This window comes from Petaurus breviceps, unplaced genomic scaffold (assembly GCF_028583685.1).
Source record: "Petaurus breviceps papuanus isolate PSGF00001 unplaced genomic scaffold, PetGlider_PUasm1.0 176, whole genome shotgun sequence".
Lineage (NCBI taxonomy): Eukaryota > Metazoa > Chordata > Mammalia > Diprotodontia > Petauridae > Petaurus > Petaurus breviceps.
The window spans coordinates 32687336-32706998 of NW_027185771.1; the positions used below are offsets into that span (position 1 = coordinate 32687336).

Here is a 19663-nt window from a genome sequence, read left to right on the forward strand (position 1 = left end):
TCATTTGATTCTCACAACAATTCTGGAAGTAGGTACAGATGAAACTCAGGCAGACAGAGATTACATGACTTCCCCAGGGTGATACAGCTAGTATCAGAAGTCAGATTTGAATCCAGGTCTTCCTGACCCCAGATCCAGTACCCTATCTACAATGTTACCTCTTTATTTAATACCTGTTATGTACAGAGTGCTGTGCCTAGCATTGGGAGGATACAAAATTTGGTTAAGACAGGGTTCCCGATCTCATGTTTGAGGAGAAGAACAAGACATAGAGAATTGTAATATATAGTAATACAGGCAGCTAGTTAGACCTAGAGTAATTCAAATTCAATCTCAAACATTTTCTAGCTGTATGACCTTGCGCAAATCACTTAACCACTGCCTGCCTCAGTTTGTAGAATTCTTCATTTGTAGAATTGGGGATTATAATAGCATCTACCTCCTAGAGTTATTGTGGGGATAAAATAAGGTAATATTAAAATGCTTTGCAAACCTTCAAGTGCTATATAAATACTATTGTTAATATGTTTTGAGCACACTAGAGAGTAGAAACAAAGCACTATACAGAGTCTGAGAGGTAAAATTTTAAGTGGAAGGGAAAGCATCCTGATCATTTGAGTTGGATCTTAAAAGATGGTAGGAATTCAGCTGGTGAAGGTGGGAGCAAGGCATTCTAGGCATAGAGAAAAGTGAAACCGAAGACACCACTATAGGGCTATCCAAAGAACTGAGTTGTCCTGTTCAGATGGAATATAAAGTGTGTGAAAGGAATAATGCTATTCCCTCTTTTTTTCTCTTTAAAAAAAAGTTTGATTGTTACCTTTTGTTTTTACACACTAAGTATTTTATCCATGTCCCACATCATTTAGTCCTTTCTTTTAACAATAAAAAAAAAACCTAACAGAATAACTACATCTGACAGTGTATATAATATTCCACATCTCTAGGCCCCATATTTACTCCTTTTTTGTAGTACTTTGGATTTAGGGAATGCTTACTTCACAACAGCTATAGGAAGCAGATAATTCAATGATTTTTTACATTTACGAAGATGAAACTGAGAAGAAGGAGGAAGGGAATATAAGGAGGTAGGAGTGATTGCTTAGGAAAGAACCAAAGAATGGATGGGTAGAGATCACAATTAGTGTCAGAGTTGGGACTCAAGCTCAGGTCCAAGACTCATGCTTTCCTTAAGGCCATTCTACCTCTCCAAATGAGATGTCTGGTGAAGGAGGGTTATGCTAGATGGTGGAGGGCCTTGAATACCAGACAAAGGAGTATTATTTAGTAAGCAACACTGTATTTAGTAAGAACCACTGAATAATTTTCATTAGAGTGACAAGGCCAGATCTCTGTAAAAGTCAAATATGTCAGGCAGTGATTCTGGAATAGCCTGTCAGGTTTTCTTGTCAAATGTCAGCTCTCTCTCAATCATTTTTAACAAGTGGGATTCTTTGCTCTAGAATCTTGCTTAGAAGCAAGGAAGGAACTCAGGTAACTGAGAAATTAGAGCTGCAGGGTCTAGTAAACAAGCACTGATGCTGGGCATTCCTCAGAAGAGACTATCCTGTAGAAGAGAGATGTATGTAGGCCAAGGGCGCCAAAATACATGGGATCATTTGAAAGGAGTAGCAAAGGATCTGGAGCTAGGAGGGATTTGAAGATTATCTAGTTCGATTCCCTTCATTTACAAAGGATGAAACTGAGACCTGGAGAGGTGAAAGGCCTTGATCAGGCTCTCACAAATCAGATGTAGTAGAGCTAGAATGTGAATCTCCACGTCTTCTGGTAATGACATATACATACATACATATACATTGTTTATTCATTTCAACAAATACCAACTAAGCACCAGATACTGCAGAGAGCTTTTTCAGCTTTCCCTTATGTATTATGTTCCCCTGTTACAATGTAAGCTACTTGAGGGCAGGAACTGTCTTTATTTTTTCTTATATTTGTATTTCCAGTGCCTGGAACATATTAAACTCTTAAAAAATGCTTATTGACGGATTGACTGTTTGATGCTGTCGTGATATAAAGATTCACAAAGATATGGGCCCCTATTGTGATAGGGAGATTAAGGTACTATGGTAAGAAGTGGAATTTGGAGTCAGAGAACCTGGGTTTGAATCCTGACTGCCCCTTCTTATCTATGTGATATGTAACAGGAAGGGGATGGACTAGATAACCCCTAAAGTACCTCCTAGCCCTAAATCTTATGACCCCATGAACCTATACATGCACACATAACTCAAATACAAAATAAGTCATAATTTTGTAAGAAAGGAATAGGTACAATGGTGTTCAAGGTCTAAGGTTGAAAGGAGGTGGGGGGGAAGAATTGTTGGCAAGTAGGGGAATCTGGGAGAGTTTCATGGAAAAGCCAGCATTGATTTGGGACTTGAAGGATGGGTAAGAATTCATGTGGCCCAAGATCAAGGAGGACAAGTTCAGCATGTGGGCAAGGGCTTGAACAAAAGCCTGGAGGCACCAAAGAACAAACCCTCATCCTGGACAATGTGCAATTCATGGATGAAGTGATTCCCTTAGGCATGGAGGAATGAGGGAATGTTGGCTAGTGTTCATGGTGGATTTAAGATGACAGCTAAAGGGAAATACCTTTGGAAAGAGCTCCTGGGAAATGTAAATTGGATGTTAAAGCCAGAGTTCTGAGTCTCCTGAGTAAGAGGAGAATAGAGGTCAAACTAGGCAGAAGATCAAGCCAATGGGGAAGAGTCTGTTGGGAATCTCAATAGCTGACTAAGAAACTGAATTAGAGAAGTTAGTTCATGGTCAAGATGTACTCTGGTTGCGGCTTCAAAGGATCTGGGTTTGAATCCTAGTTCTGCTACTTAGTGTGGCCTTGGACAAATCCCTTGTCCTGCCTTAGCCTCAGTTTTAAACCCTGTAAAATAAAGGCGTTGAATTTGATAATCTCTGAGCTTCCTTCCTGCCCTACTGTTCAGTGATCCAGTGACTGTTAAGGTTAGTTAGGAGGTTGATGGATATCCCTGATCTTCTGAAGGAATAGCACGGAGGTTAAATATATGCTGCTGCACTTAATCTCAGTGCTACTTTCTGAGATGGATGGACCACAAATCTGGCCCCCAGCCTCCTGAGCAGAGGTAGGGGTAGAGGATACACAGGTCTGATTCATCCACATTTGAGCATCTGTAGATAAAACCGTTTATTTATTAGTTTAATTTGGTTTATTAGCATTAATTTTTTTTCTTTTATTTCTAGACCACAACATGGTGGCAAGTTCTGTTCAGGGTCTAGTCGCCTGTATCAGCTGTGCAATGTTCACCCTTGTCCAGCCAATAGTATGGACTTCCGTTCCCAGCAGTGTGCTGAGTATAACAGTAAGCCTTTTCGAGGATGGTACTACCAATGGAAACCCTATACTAAAGTGGAAGGTAATTGGATTTTAATAGCTGAAACTGGACTCCTTTGCTTTGGTTACTTCCATATGGAAATGTGAATGCCTCAGTAAGGGTGCTTCTGGAATGCAGGGGATAGTTAAGACTGATCCACATTTATTTTATGACATTTCCCAGGGGAGATGATTCCCCAGTTTGTGAGTTGGTGCTCCTGATAGGTCCTCCAGGTGCCTACTTGCTGGAAAGAACACTGAATTTGGAGGCAAAAGACCTAGGTTTGAATCCGGATTCTGTGGCTTAAATAATAATTCTTGTGTGGCCTTCTCTTTGCTGGGATAGGCAGTTCAATTTCCCGTTCTGTACTTCACTTTCCTCATCTGTTGAATGAGAAAGTTGCACTAGGCCAGAAGTTCTTAACCATTTTTGTGTCATGGACCCATTTGGAAGTCTAGAGAAGCCTATGGGCCCTTCATCAGAACAGTGGTTTCTTGACTACATTCATAATTGAAGACAAGGCAAATTTCCATTTGAAGTTAGTAAAAATAAGGTTGTAATTCTTTTTCTCACCTACATTCACAGACCCCCTGAAATTCAGACTCCCAAAGGAGTCAGGACTCCTCCTCTTGATAATTCCTAAGACCCCTTTCCACTCTAACCTCTCTGATTCTATGGATACAACTTTGGGGGTCCATGTGAGCCATCTTACTCCCCAGAGAATACAGAGGGCTAACGTCCTCAGCATACTGTCAGAGATCATTTCTCATTCTTACTTCCAGCCAGTTGGTTTATTTTATCCTCTGACTCTGGATTATTAAAAATGGACAGTTTTGAAATCACCAGAAACTCCCTGATGTTAGAGCTCTTCTGGTGTTTTGTTCCTACACTCACTGAATAGAATTCCCCATAAAAGTCACCTTTCCTTCTGTTGTGAATCATGCTGGGGCATGACTGTCCCTTGGCACTACCAATTGTGGACAAATGCAAAAAAATATTATTCAAAGTTCCTTTTGGGGGGCTATCATGAAATCTCCCACATGTAGCATGTAAAGGACTATATGAATACTAGCTATGGTTGAGCAAAGCAGAAGAAATCACTGCACTTGACTTTGTAACTGCATTAAGAATTGCCTCTTGGACTTTGAGTCCCCCTCCCCCATTCCATGTGGCTTTATTTGCTTTTCTACACTTCTTTTGGATAAGATGCCCCTCCAGTCCTACATCAGCAAACCACAATTTCCTTTGGAAAGTCCTTGTGTCTAAACTTACTGCTGACATTTCTGCTGACCAGTCTCCTGAGAATGTTAACTATAAATTGGTATGAATTGTCCAACCAAAATATCTCATGAAATTCTATATGCTTAGTGACTGCAGCATGTTCAACAATGTACCTGTCAGTGGATTACTCATTCTGCAAGGCTTCAGCAGAGTCATGATTTCATCTCTATGGAGAACTGTGAGGCAGCATGATATAGTAGAAATATGACTGGACTTGTGTGATACTAGGCAAGTTACTTTTATCTCTCTTGCCCTTAGTTTCCTTGTCTGTAAAATGAAGGGGTTGGACTAGGTGACCTCTAAAGTCTAGATCTTTAGACTTATAATGAGCTCTATATGACATGTATAAGGAAATTATATAAACACATGACTCAAAATAAACTTAGATTTAGATCTAACTTTAGATGTAGATCTTAGATCATCAAGTCTCCCTCACCAGCCTCACCCCCATCTTATAGATGAGGAAACCGAGGCTCACAGAAGTTGAGGTCACACAAGTTGAGGTAGCAGAGTCAGGATTCAAACCTAGGTCCTCCAACTTCATATTCAGCATGCCACATGTGAAGTCAAATCAGTATATATTTATTAATTATTTGCTATGTGCCAGCCACTATATTAAGGGGCAGGGATATAAAGAATGGTAAAAAAAAACAAACAAACAGAAAAACAAGTAGTCCCTGCTGTCAAGGAGTTCACAGTCTATTGGGGTAGACAACATGCAAACAAGAAGATTTCATATAAATATATGTATATACACACATATCTTTAGATATTTGTACATATGTGTGTATTTATATATATATATATGTGTGCACAACCTAGATATAGATATATCTATACATCTATACACACATTCACATAAATACATATAAAATAGATTAGAGATAATCTCAGAGGGAAGGTGCTAAGATTAACAAAGACTGGGAAAGGCTTCTTAGAGAAGGTTTTGCTTTAGATAAGACTTGAAAGAAGCCAGAATAAGCAGAGATGAGGATAGAGAGAATTCCAGGCACAGAGGACAGTCAGTGAAAATACTCTGAGTTAGGAGATGGAGTGTTATAGGCGAGGAACACTGAGGAAGCTGGTGTCACTGACCTGCAGAGTAGGTAGAGGGTGTAAGGTATAAGAAGATTAGGGCCGGGTTATAAAGGGCTTCAAGAGCAAAACAGGATTTTTTATTTGATTCTGGAGGTGATAGGGAGCCACACATATTTCAATGGACTTCAAATGGACTGTTGTACATATTTTAGTCAAGCATAAACTTCCAGAAAGTGGAGATTCCTACACTTTACTGTATCTTGGGGGGAATTACAGTAATAGGAATAGTAATAGGGATTGTCAAAAGTTATTGCCTTTAAATCAAGTAAATAATAAGTGCCTACTGTGTACAGAACGCTATGGTTGGCACTTGAAGGGATATAGCTTCTCAGCCCTCAGGGAAACTTGTATCTTATAGTCTAGTAGGAAGATAAATTACAAACACAGATAACTGTGATGTACATTATATGACAAGTGCATTAGAGGTGACAGCAGAATGCCATGTCAGGTCTGAGGAAGCTGGTTCTTGCAGGAGATGAGAGAAGTCTTTCTTAAAGATATTTTGTGTGAGTTTGATCATTAAAAAATGGGTAGCAACCAAGGAAGTAAAAAGAAAGGGAAAAAGTATATTCTAGAATCAGAGAACAATGTGAACTAACACAAAGGTGTGTGTGTGTGCGTGTGTGTGCATGTGTGTGCGCACACTTTTCATAGGAAAGAGTTATTCAGTTTAGTTGGAGGACATATAGTATGTGGAGTGAAGTAATGGGAGACGAGGCTAGAAGAGTAGGCTGGCGCCAGAATATAGAGAGCATTGAATGACTGGCAGAGAAGTTTGTGTGACCTTCCAGAGAGGTTTGACATGATTAGGGAGACCAGCCTATCAGCTCATCTTCTTTCCCTAGTTGTGGCACCGTTCGATGGTGCAGTTTGCTTTGGGATTCACTGTACCCCAATTATAGAATCTTAAGTTTTAAAATCAGGGGGTTCGAAGAACTATGGAAAACTATGACATCACATCAGGTGTGATTAGTACATAAGGAAACAGAGTGGAACCTGACTAAATCACAAGAGAAAGGACCTAAGACAGAGAAATAACTAGCAATATTTGCACCTGGGACAGTACAGACTGCCCAGGAAGAATGATATGAAACATGTTTTCAAATCATCTTTTTAGAATGGGGAGGAGGGGGCAGGACAGTGTTGTTCTCCCCCTTACCTGGAATCCAGTGGAGGTGAGACCAGGTGCTCTCTTAGGGGTTCCTTCTCCCTCTGTCAGGGATAGGTATGGGGAGAAATGTGTATGTGTGTGAGTATGTCTGTATGTGTGTGTACCAGTGGTGTTGTCAGGGCGGTTGTCTGCTTGGCTCAGTTTAGTGGTATCACCTTAAGCTGACTCTCCCAACACCTGGCAGAGGGGCTTGGCTCTTTGCTAGACTTTTTGTGGGCTAGGTCTCATTCACAATCAGCACACATCTGTACAAGTACCTTCGGGAGAGCTAAGAGAGATGGGTGGATGGAGAAGGATGTTAGCCTTCTCCTTCATTATGTCTGCCATCCCTGGACTCCTGGGGACTCCTGACAACCTCTGGCCTCTCCAATTTGTGTTCACCCTGGGACTGAAACCACATGGTATATCAAAGTTCTTTGCTTCTGTTTTTCTCCCTCTGGTAAAGACCCTGGGTTAGGAGGCACCAGGGAGGTGAAGCAGCAGAGTGGAGCCTGCACATGTTTTCAGTACCTTCTAAATTAAACAACCTAGGACAATTCCCAAGCCACACTGCCCTAGTTTTAGCTTTGATTGGGCAGAAAGTTGTATGAAATTCTCGGATGTCTAAACACCAAGAACATGAGTTATAAACAAGTTAAGCTTAAGAGTTTAATTCTAAGCCATAAGTATAATCTTTTCAATGAGACTTGATGGGACAGGACCCATGACTGGAATACAATGGGAAAGGTAACCTCATTTTAAAGGAAAAGAACTCATGGAAAGGGCAGCCCTGGGGCTACTAGTTTTGCTCGAGGGCCCAGCAGAACAAGTGTAGTGCTTCATTAAATAATTAATAATTACAATAAACTAGCATTTATACAACATTTTAAGGCTTGCAAAGTACTTTACATATATGATCCCATTTGATCATCACAATTACCCTGGGAAGTTTTTTTTTTTTAATCTCCATTTTACAGATAAAGAAGCTGAGGCAAACAGGTTACGTGACCTGCCCAGGGTCACAGCCAGTAAGTGACTGTGGTAAGATTTGAATTCAAGACTTCCTGACTTTAGGTCTAGCCCTCTATCTCCTCACTGCTCTACCGAATTGCTGCATGTTAGTACTTTCACTGCCTGAAGATACAGTATATATTTTATACATACTTATATGTATCTATGTTGTCTCCTTCTTTGAGGGAAGACTTTCATTTTTGCCTTTGTACGCCCAGTACTTAGCATAGTACCACATGTTAGGTACTTGATAAATTTTTGTTAATTGATTGAGAACTCCCTTAAATCCTATTTTCTTTAGGCTATGACCCATTCCCCTCCCATCTCCTTCAACTAATCTATATATAGCATGGTTTCAAGTCTCTTTTTCCTGATCATGCTCTTATGTACATTCTCCACATTGTCCATATCCTTCGTAAAACATCTAAAGCTGCCCACCTCCAGTCCTATGGCATTTCTCTCATTCTTTCTCATTTATTTAACCACCACTGGAAGAAATCCTGCATATTTTCTTCTTCTTCTGGAAACGATATGTATCCAGCAAGATGTCAAAGAAATACAGTCTGGGTTGACTAATATAGCTATAACCAGATTGTGCCACGTAGCTGGACTCTGTGTGTATGCACATGCATGTGTGCATGTGTGTGCATGTGTGTGTGTACAACATAGATTTGTTCAGCGGTACAAAAAGTTTTCCAAGAAATTATAGTAATAAAAAGATACTAACAAAATTAAGGGGACCCACTAGCAGCTAAAAACCCTGTGGGGGAAGAACATGACAAAAAATCATTTTGGAGTCAAAGCAATGGAAAAAAAAATAGTGAAAGAAACACGGAGGCCCCAAGGTCTGGAACCCTCTCCAGCAGCAACAAACACCAAACACAACAGTAAATGAATGCAAAATTTCTCCCCATCTGCTGAATGTGGAATCCAACTTCCAAGGAAGCAATAAGCACACATGGAGCACCCAAGAAGCAGAGTCTGGGAGCCTGGAACAGGTTTGCCATTGTGTCAAAGGAATCTTGGGTTAGTTGAGCACAGAGTGAAAGAAGAGTATCCAGACTTGTACTGAGGCCATATTTCCTTCTTTACATTTTTTATTTTATTGCTCTTTTTGGTTTTTCATCATCTTTATTTCCCAGTGTATCCCATCCTTCTTTCCTACCTGGCAAGTTGTCCCTTAAAAGAAAGAATGAAAAGAGGAAGAGAAGAAGTTTAGTAAAACTAATCAGTACTTCAACCCAATTTAACAATGGATGTCATGTTCCACACCTCCAGTCCCCTTGACTCAGTAAAGAAAGGAGGGAGGGATATTTTCTCATGTCTTCTTTGGGGCAGAACTTCTATCATTATAGGTGCAGTGTTCAGTTTCCTGAGGACATGTTTCAACAACAATTCACATTCTGTGAAGTCTAGTCTAAAATGGACAGCTAATATATCTACAAAGGAGGTTAGATAGAACAGAAGGATGGGTCTCAAACATGCAAAAATGTGTGTAGCAGGAAATTTTGTGGTAGCAAAAATACTGGAAACTAGAGTTCATTGTCAATTGGAGAATGGCTGAACAAATTAAGGTAAGGTAATGATGATGATGATGATAATAGCAGCTAGTTTCTATATAGCACCTACTATGTTCCAGACACTGTACTAAGTGCTTTACAAATCATATCTAAATGAGATCCTCACAACCACCCTGCAACATAGGTACTGCTATTATCCCCATTTTACAGTTGAGGAAACCAAGACAAACTGAGGGTGTCTTGCTCAAGGTCACACAAGTTAAGCTTAAGAGTTTAATTCCAAGACATAAGTATGATCTTGTTATCAATGAGACTTGATGGGACAGGATCTATGACTGCTAGTAAGTGTCTGAAGTCAGATTTGAACTCACGCACATGAATACTATTTCAGCACAGTCCCTGGAATGTAGTAGGCACTTAATAAATGTTTGTTGACTGATCACAAAATGACAAATATGAGGAATTCTGAGAAATTTAGGAAGACTGGTATGAATGATATAGAGCAAAGTAAGCAGAAATAAGAGAATGGTTTGGGCAAAGATCATAGCAATGTAAAAGGAAAGAAAAAGGAGAAAGTGGAAGTAGGAACAGAATATTTTGAGCTCTAGATGCAAATGAGGCATACATTGCTAGATGTGACTAATTGTTTTGTTTTGCTTAACTGCATTTTTTTATAAAGGAAGATTACATTGGGGATTATGGAGTCATTGAGAAGTTACAATGATATATATTTTTAAAAGCATTAATAAAGTATTTTTTTTAAAACTTGATTCTTCCTTTGCTGAAGTTTTCTGAGGACTAATTACCTTTGCCTCTATTGTGGGTACCAAAATCTTGCAACTTCCTGAACTCTTAGCATCAGATATATGTGTCTTGAAAGAATGAATGAAAAAGTGTTTGTTAAGCCTTACTATGTGCCAGGCACTGTGTGGAACACTGGAAGTACGAAGACAAAAGGAAAAACAGCCCCTCCCCTACAGGAGTTTACATTCTAATAGGATAAGACTGCAGAAATAAGGAAGCAGTGGCTAGGGAGGAGAGTGTTCAGATTGCAAAGTCACAAGGGTGGTGAATGGAGCTATAAAGAGATTAGTAGGCATATCCTTTCCAGGAGCGGTAGTGTTACTTTGATGAATGTTCCCAGAGCTAGAAGGGGAAAGCCAGGGAGGCAAAGAGGGAAAAAAAAGAGTTTATACATGGTGGCATGGTATGAAGGTGACTGGAGAGTAGCAGGTAACGTGGTGGGTTTGGGCCAGAGAAGTTAATGTAAAACTCTCACCAATCAGAAGCACGGGACTCCAAAGCAGGAGCTGGAGAGACAGGTCAGAGGTGAGGAAAGATGGCATGGAGATGACTGAAGAGTCCAATGATACACTAAGTTCTTTGAAAGCAAGGTTTCCCTTAAATCTCTTCCTGACCTCATAGATGCTCACAGAAATGACTTTTGGGATGGATGTTTTTTTTTTAACTCTTTTTAAATCTTCTGCAAATTTTTCCCATCATGTTTATGCCCTTAGTTTTATGGATTTCCACAAAGGTGAATATCATCTTTTATTAAAGCCTCCCCCACCCCCATTGATGCCTTCTCCTGGCAGGGAGATAATTATGGGTATAGCATGATATGGTGGAAAAAATTTTGGATTTGGCATCAGAAGAAACATGGGTTTATATTCTGGATCAAATGTTTTATTAGCTGTGACCATGGGCAAGTTATTAAATTATTCAAAGACTCAATTTCCTCATCTGTAAAATAAAGACTACAACACTTATAGTACCTATTTTATAGGATTGTTGTGAATCAACCTCAAATTATTACAATTTTTTTCAACCTCAAATTACTACAGAAATTGATGCTATTATTATTTTCAAAGGCTATGTCAGTGAAGTGTAAGCAGATCTAGAAAAAGCCCAAGCACCTTGCCCTAGGCCAGGGTATTAGAATCAGACTTTACTGGGGGAAGAAGATATATAAATGAGGCTGTCTACCAATGCTTGGAGAGTGATGCAGATTGTGAGGGCAGTCAAAATATGTAATATGGGAAATGTATTTGGGATTTTTTACTGGGAGAAGATAAGACTTAATGGGAGCTGTATCACAGCCTTCATTCCCTAGAGTAGGGATTAGATTTATTCTGCTTATCCCCAGAGGACAAAATTAGGAACAAATGGTAGAAATAATGGTTGACACCATTGAAGGAGGAGCTTCCTAACTCACAGCTGTCCAACAATGGAATGGATGCATGAGGCAGTAAATTCTCTGTTTTTAGAGGTGTGTTCAAGCAGGCGTTGGATGACCACTTGCTGGGAATGTTGTAGAACTTAGAAGGGGATCATGAAACTCAGAGCTAGATGAATCTTAGAAATTATATAGTTTAGGGGGTAGAACCAAGGTGGAGGAGTAGAAACAGGACTTCTGTGTGTCTCCCGCTTCCACCTCCTCCAATTCATGTAAAAAATGACTCTAAACAAACTTTAGTGCTACAGAAACCATAAAATGACAGAGAGAGGCTAACCTCCCACTGAAGATAGCCTGGCAGGCTGGCAGGAAGGGCCAGCCTAGCGCACTGTGAGCAGAGCCCAGCCCCACATGAGCTGGTGGTTTTAGCCTCAGGGCTGCCACAACCAGTTACCAGCTGGAGGGACTTTGGATCACCAGCAGCTGTGGCGGTTTCCAGAATTATCAACCTATAGATGCCAAAGACAAATTGAGAGGTCAGTGTAGACTTTGCAGGAAGAGGGAGTTTGGGGGCACGGTCCTGGCCTTTGCCACCTGGAGGGAGAAGTGGCTTAGGCATGGCGGCTGTGCAGCTGCCCTAACATGGCTGCTTCAGAGCTTCTGGCCTGCAGATTGGAGGGGGACCAAGCAACCAGTCTGAGGGATTATGGCTCTTGCTTTAACCTGCTTGGATCTAGATCACTGTCTAGGGTGAAAGTCTTAGGGTATGTGACCAGTTTTCCAGAGTGTGTGGAGGCTTCAGAGAGGGTACTCAACTAATAGCTACAGCATCTGAGAAAACCCCAGCAATTTGGGACAAATCTCCCCTTTCTGGTAGCAAAGTCCTACTGTGGCAAAAAGCTCAAAAGTCAAGTAATTGAGTAGCAACATGAGCAAGCAAAGGAAGCAAAGCAAGCTCAACAATCTGACTTTACACTCCTATTTTGGAGACAAAAAGGATCAAAGCATGGAACAGGAGGAAGACAATGAAGTCAGAACTCCTGCAACAAAAGCTTCCAAGAAAAATATAAGCAGGATGCTGCCATTGTGCCAGCCAGTTAGGCTTCAGACCCCAGCATAACCCCAGGAGCCTGGTATTAATTACAGAGCTTAAGAGCCAGAAGAGACCACCTCCTCATTCTAGGAAACCATCTAATTCAATCCCCTCATTTTATAGTTTCTGCTGCTAGGTGAGGATCCAGAATGGAAGACAAGCCAATTTGGGAGCAGATTGGATCCAGCTTTGTGCATCATTACTACCAGTTATTTGATAATGACAGAATTCAATTAAAATCAATATATATTGATACATCTTGCCTTACATGGGAAGGGCAACAATTCCAAAGCAAAGCAGCCATCATGGAGAAATCGTCTAGCCTTCCATTTCAGAAAATACAGCACAGCATCACAGCTCAGGATCACCAGCCTACCCCTGACAGTTGAACACTCAGTATGGTGGTGGGGCAGCTAAAGGCTGATGAAGACTCCATCATGGGATTCCACCAGATATTTCTATTAAATGATGCTTCAGTGTGCACCAATGACATGCTCAGGCTAGCGCTGTACAACTTCAGCCAAGCCCCCTCTTCCCAAGGTGCCCACATTGTTTCCTTCTCTCTCCTCATCCTGATATTATTCACACTTCTTTCCCCAGCCCCCTCAGAACATTCCAAATATCATACACAAGTCTGCAAGGCTGCGGTGGGTGAATGTCACTGTGGTGGCAGTGGCATCACTATTTGAGTGTGTTGTGCATGATGTTTGGACATTAGACTAGCTACATCTGACAGGAGAAGTTTCTGTTGTACCAGCGCATGCCTTAGAAAGACTAAGTAATGCAAGAGGTTGTCTTTTTTTTAATGTACTGACAAGTTACTCTAGTAACCCAAAGAAATGCAGGATAAAGCAGCAGCTGCATGTGCATCCAAGATCTTGATTTGTTTAGATGTTCTAATGCCTCGTTATACAATAACACCATGAAAATTTTCTTAGAAAAAAAAAAAGAAAAATGTAAGCTGGTTACAGGCCATAGAGGTGCTTAAGAAGGATTTTGAAAACTAAATAAGAGAAGTGGAGGAAAAATTGGGAAGAGAAATGAGAATGATGCAAGAAAATTATGAAATGAGAGTCAACAACCTGCCTGAAGAAAATAACACCTTAAAAACTAGATTAACTCAAATGGCAAAAGAGGCTGCAAAAGCCAATGAGGAGAATAATGCTTTAAAAAGCCAAATTTGCCAGATGGGAAAAGAATCTCAAAAGCTCAAAGAGGAGAATCATTGCTTCAGAATTAGATTGGAGCAAATGGAAGCTAGTGACTTTATGAGAAATCAAGATACTTTTAAACAGATCCAAACAAATGAAAAAATAGAAGGCAATGTGAAATATCTCATTGGAAAAATCACTGACCTGGAAAATAGATCCAGGAGAGATCATTTAAAAATTATTGGACTACCTGAAAGCCATAATCAAAAAAAGAACCTAGAAATCATCCTTCAAGAAACTCTCAAGGAAAATTGCCCTGATGTTTTAGAACCAGAGGGCAAAATAGAGGTTGAAAGAATCCACTGATCACCTCCTGAAAAAAAATCCCCAAAAGAAAACTCCTAGGAATATTACAGCCAGGTTCCAGAGTTCCCAGATCAAAGAGAAAATATTACAAGCAGCCAGGAAGAAACAATTTCAATATTGTGGAAACACAATCAGGATAACATAGGATCTGGCAGCTTCTACACTGAGGGACTGAAGGCTTGGAATATGATATTCTGGAGGGCAAAGGAGCTGGGATTAAAACCAAGAATTTCCTACCCAGCAAAACTGAGTATCATGTTTCAGGGGGAAATATGGTCATTCAATGGAATAGAGGACCTTCAAGCATTCATGATGAAAAAACCAGAGTTGAATAGAAAATTTGACATTCAGATACAAGAAGCAAGAGAAGCATGAGAAGCTAAACAAGGAAAAGAAATCAGAAGCCACTTATCAAATTTGAACTATTTACATTCCTACATGGAAAAATGATAATTGTAACTGATGAAACTTTTCTCAGTATGAGAATAGTTGAAGGGAATAGAAATGTGTGTGTGTATACATATATATATATATACACACATAGATATGTCTATATAGGAGGGTATATGGACATATACATATGTGAGTGTGTGTATATATATGTACGGGTATACATAGAGGACACAGGACCAATTGAATAGGAAGGGATGATACTTAAAAGGTGAAATTGAGATGTGAGAGATGAATATAATGAGAGGAGATGGGGAGAGACAGAATGGGGTAAATTATCTCATAGAAGAGGCAAGGGAAAATGTTCACAATGGAGGGGAAGAACAGGAAGGCAAAAGGGAATGGGTCAACCTTATTCTCATTGAATTTGGCTTGGGGAGGGAATGAAATATACACTAAATAGGGTATCTCACTCTATAGGAGAGTAGGGGGGAAGGGGATGAGAGGGGGGATGATGGAAGGGAGGGCAAGTTGGGGGGGAGGAAAGTTGGAAGCACCCACTTTTGAAAAGGGACAGGATCAAAGTAGAGAATAGAATAAGTGGGGGGGTGGGATAGGATGGAGGGAAATATAGTCAGTCTTTCACAACATATTCACTATGGAAATGTTTTGCATAGCTACACATGTACAACCTATATTGAATTGCTTATCTTCCCAGTAAGGGTGGGTGACAAAAAAAAATTTTTAAATAAATAAATAATCCCCTCCCCCCTCAAAAAGAAATTATATAGTTCAAATTTCCTTGTATCATATTCACACTAGAGTGGGAACAGATAGATTTCTATGAAGGCATTGAAAGTTCCTCCTAAAAATGAGATGTATATTGAAGTTTTTTTCATATAGTTAGTCAATCATCACCCACTCAAAAGAAGAGCTTTCCTAGGCAGATCCTATATGTGTACCTGGAAAAGATGAGAGGAGCTAAAATGTTATAGCCAGAAGAAACCTCAGAACGTACAATGTTATCTTAGAACGCTGAACATGGAATGTTGGGATTGGAAAGAACTTCAGAAATCATATAGTCCATTCTTCACCTTTTACTGAGGAGGAAACTGAGGGCCAGTGAAGAGATAAGACTTGCCCAGAGTAAAAAAATTTGTTTCTGACAGAACCAAGACTGAAACCTAAGACCTCAGACTCCTCTCCCAAGGCTCTCTCTCTGTAATTTATTTAATTTTCATTTATGTAGACCCACTCCAGAGTCATTTCCCCAAATCCCACTTATAGTGGTGAGCTAGATCCCTAGAGGACAGTTGATTGCCCCTCCCAGGGTTTTTTGTGTAGTCCTGGATATTTCTAGTACGATCACTCAGAGGCCTCTACCAGTGTGTTTCCCACCATGTTAGTCAGTAGACATCAATTAACTTTTAGAAAATATATTTGCTAAGAAGGTATAGCAAGAACATTTGGTAGAAGATTCATTCCAAACTGGGAATACTCTCTTTCCTTGTACATGTAAAATTCCCTGGGAGAGTATAGTGGTAGTCATACATACACACATATGTATGTATGCATGCATGTGTTTGTGTGTGTGCATGTACATACGTGTGTGTATGTAATAAAGGAGTATATCCTGACTCTTGGCCTTGGAATCCTTTTTTTTTTTAATTTTATGGAGGCCTCAGGAAATTGGGATTGTTGCTGTTAAAGTCATCACCAACCTGCAACTGCCACTTCTCTCCAGTTTGGAGATGGAGGGAGGTGTCATTCCCTGAAGCTACCATTGTCCTCAGATCACTGTAGACCTTCCCTCTTCTGCAGCCATTTCTGTATCTCTTGGCCACTACTTTTCTGGTGGTCACCATTATCACCTTTGGTCACTAGTCAGACCTCTGATGAGACCTTTGGATCTCCTGAAATCACAATGTTAATGTCTAGACAGGTCCGCTGTGGAATAGTCATTTACCTGAAAGCAGGAAAGAACCATGGAGACAATGAACATGACAGCTATCCTTCCCCCCATCCTCAGAAGCTTACAACAGTCTTGCCTCCTTGAAGGCACAAATGAAAGAGTGAAAGATTGATTGGCGGATCACACCTTTTGTATGTACATTCAGTTCCAACTTAGCAAGTCCTATGTGAATGGTTCTGGCTCAATAGCAAATGAGAAGACTTTTTCCTTGTCATATATTATGAACCTCAGATTCACTTTTGGCCAGAAAATAGCTAACCAAGATTTCTAGATTGGATTGAAAGCAAGCAGAGAATATCTGTGCATGGCCCTATGAGGATGAGTCTCCCTGAGTTATACTCTCCACCTGTACTATACTCTTTATTTTTATAAATTTTTATGTTTATTTTTATATATTTTATTTCTTGAGTTATTCTTTGTATCTTAACAGTTTATATAAACAGCTAGGAGAAGCAGTGAATAGAGTATCTTTAACTTGGTGTCAGGAAGACTTGAGTTCAAATTTTGCCTCAAATACTTCCTATGGGCAACCCTGCACAAGTCAATTGACCTTTTCAGCCTCAGTTTCCTCATCTATAAAATGAAGATAATGATAACTCCTGCCTCAAAGAATGGTGAGGGTCAAATGAGTAACCTGTGTAAATACTTTACAAATCTTAAAGAGCTATGTGAATTCTGGATAACTATTAGACTTCCAAAAACTTTTAGAGAAGCATGTATGAGCTTGGTCTTGATAATTCTGAGTGGATTAGGTGATTTGATGACTTAGAGGTTAAGCTTATGGTGTTTGTTCTTGACTCTGTTCTCTGTCCATCTGTTTGTTTTCAGAAAAGGATAGATGCAAGCTTTACTGCAAGGCTGAAAATTTTGAATTTTTCTTTGCAATGTCTTCCAAGGTGAAAGATGGCACTCCTTGTTCCCCAAACAAAAATGATGTCTGCATTGATGGCATATGTGAGGTGAGAGATCCTTTGCTTGTTTGAGGTGCACAGGAGTATGTGTATATCTTTATTCCTCCAATTCAGAGTTAGGAAACTTGTGTTCAAACCACTTTCAGTTTCTGGGCCTCAGTTTCCTAATGTTTAAAATGCAGATAGTGATGCTTGTGAAGAACAAATAAGATAAGGGATAATAAGATAATAATAATAATATTACATAATAATAATAACAATAAGGTAAGCTAAAGAACATTATGACCATAAAGTATTATATGTGTCAATTATAATTATAATCTTTATGAATTTAATATAAAAGATTTGGCAAATACTTCAATTCTTTAGCCTTTGAGTTTTGTCTTATTTTGTTTTTTATTATAGCCAGTAGGATGTGATCACAAACTGGGCTCCCAAGCAACTTTGGATGCTTGTGGCATTTGCAAAGGAGATAATTCAACCTGCAAGTTTTATAAAGGCGTATACCTTGACCAGCATAAAGCAAATGGTAAGATATGATTTCAATCAGTAGTTGGTCATGTATCTAGCTTTCTTGTTGGGAAACACATTGGAATTCTTTGCTAACCTATGGAGAAAATTGATGAGTAGGGATTTGGTGACTTGTGCTATAGAGGGGATAATGGAGACTCACAGAATGTCAGAGCTGGAAGGAACCTTAGAAAATGAACATAAGATATTAGAGGTAAGAGGGATCATTATATATAGACAATTGCTTTTCAGTGCTTAAAGGAAATCCGGAAGCTAAAATGTCAGCATCATGCAAGCAAAATGCATTTTTATTTGCCTTACTGCTTACTTGGAAGAGGACTGGTAACCATCACTTCAGAAAGTGAACCTTGACCATTTATATTGATTTATTTGGTATGTTTTAAGAGAATAGTGGACAGGGAATGGATGTATTGGAGTTTAGTGGAAAGAACACTAGATCTGGAGAAAAAACATTTTTTAAATTTGCAGATAACAGATGGGAGGAATAATAAACTCTTTGGATGACAGTTTCAGGATGTTAGAAAGATCTTGATAGGTTAGGGTAACAGGCTGTCATCTCTTCTCACCTGAGCTATTGTATTAGTCTGCTATTGAGTCAGCTTGCCTCAAGCTTCTCTTCAAGTCTCCACTCAGCTGTCAAACTGATCTTCCTAAAGCAAAGGTCTGACCATGTCACCCCAATATTCTGTTGGCTTCCTATATTCCTCAGGATCAAATACAAAATCTTCTTTGGCATTCAAAGCCCTTCACAACCTGGCTCCTTTCTACCTTTTCAGTCTTTTTACACTTTACTCCCTCTTGTGTATTCTGGGATCCAGAGACACTGGCTTCCCTGGTGTTATGCATACAAGACACTCCATCTACTGACTAAAGGCTGTGCTCCATGCCTGGAATTCTTTCTCCTCATCTCTGCCTCCCACCTTCCCTGGCTTCCTTCAAGTCTGAGCTCAAATTCATCTTCTATAGGAATCCCTTCTCAAGTCCTCTTAATACTAGCACCTTCCTCCTGTTGATTATCTCCAATTTATCCTGTATATGTCTTGTTTGTACATAGTTGTTTGCATTTAGAATGTGAGCTCCTGAAGAGCAGGTCTGTTTTTTGCCTTTCTTCGTAATGCCAGAGTTTGGCATGGTGCCTAGCACATAGTAGGCAACAAATAAATGCTTTTTGACTTGACTTGTTGACGAAATGACAGTCTAGGATCTAATGAGATAAAATTTAATAGAGTTAAGTGGAGAGTCACAGGGATCATAGATTTTGGGCTAGAAGAAGCTTTAGAAGCTACCTAGTCCCACTTCCTCATTTTACAGATGAGGAAACCATGCTGAGAGAAGTAAAATGACTTGCCCAAGGTCACATAGGTATAAAAGGCCAAGGTGAGATTTAAATACAGATTCTCTCTACAGTATAAGATAGGCATGGGTAAATAATAGCTCTTCTGAAAACGGATATGGGCTTAGTCAAGAGTGTGACAGAGAAGCCAAAAAAGCTAATTTAATAATAGGCTGCATTAATTAAAGAATGAAAGAGGTGAAGTTTTCCCTCTACTTCTCTCTGTCCCAACCGTTTTGAAGAATGGTGATTATTTCTGGTCTCCATATTGGAGAAGGATATTGATAAGCTGGAGCAGAAAATAGG

At 39.7% G+C, this 19663-nt stretch overlaps 1 protein-coding gene and 1 pseudogene across 1 annotated transcript in view; both read left to right on the forward strand.

The window, feature by feature from the left end:
- Positions 1-19663, forward strand: part of ADAMTS18 (ADAM metallopeptidase with thrombospondin type 1 motif 18) — a 228689-nt gene that overhangs the window by 135967 nt on the left and 73059 nt on the right. Inside the window, exons 13-15 of the mRNA XM_069085865.1 lie at positions 3244-3416; positions 17411-17541; positions 17899-18022. Coding sequence (XP_068941966.1) covers positions 3244-3416; positions 17411-17541; positions 17899-18022 — 428 coding nt within the window. The remainder of the gene's footprint in view (positions 1-3243; positions 3417-17410; positions 17542-17898; positions 18023-19663) is intronic.
- Positions 12853-13613, forward strand: LOC138159641 (nuclear transport factor 2 pseudogene; annotated as a pseudogene).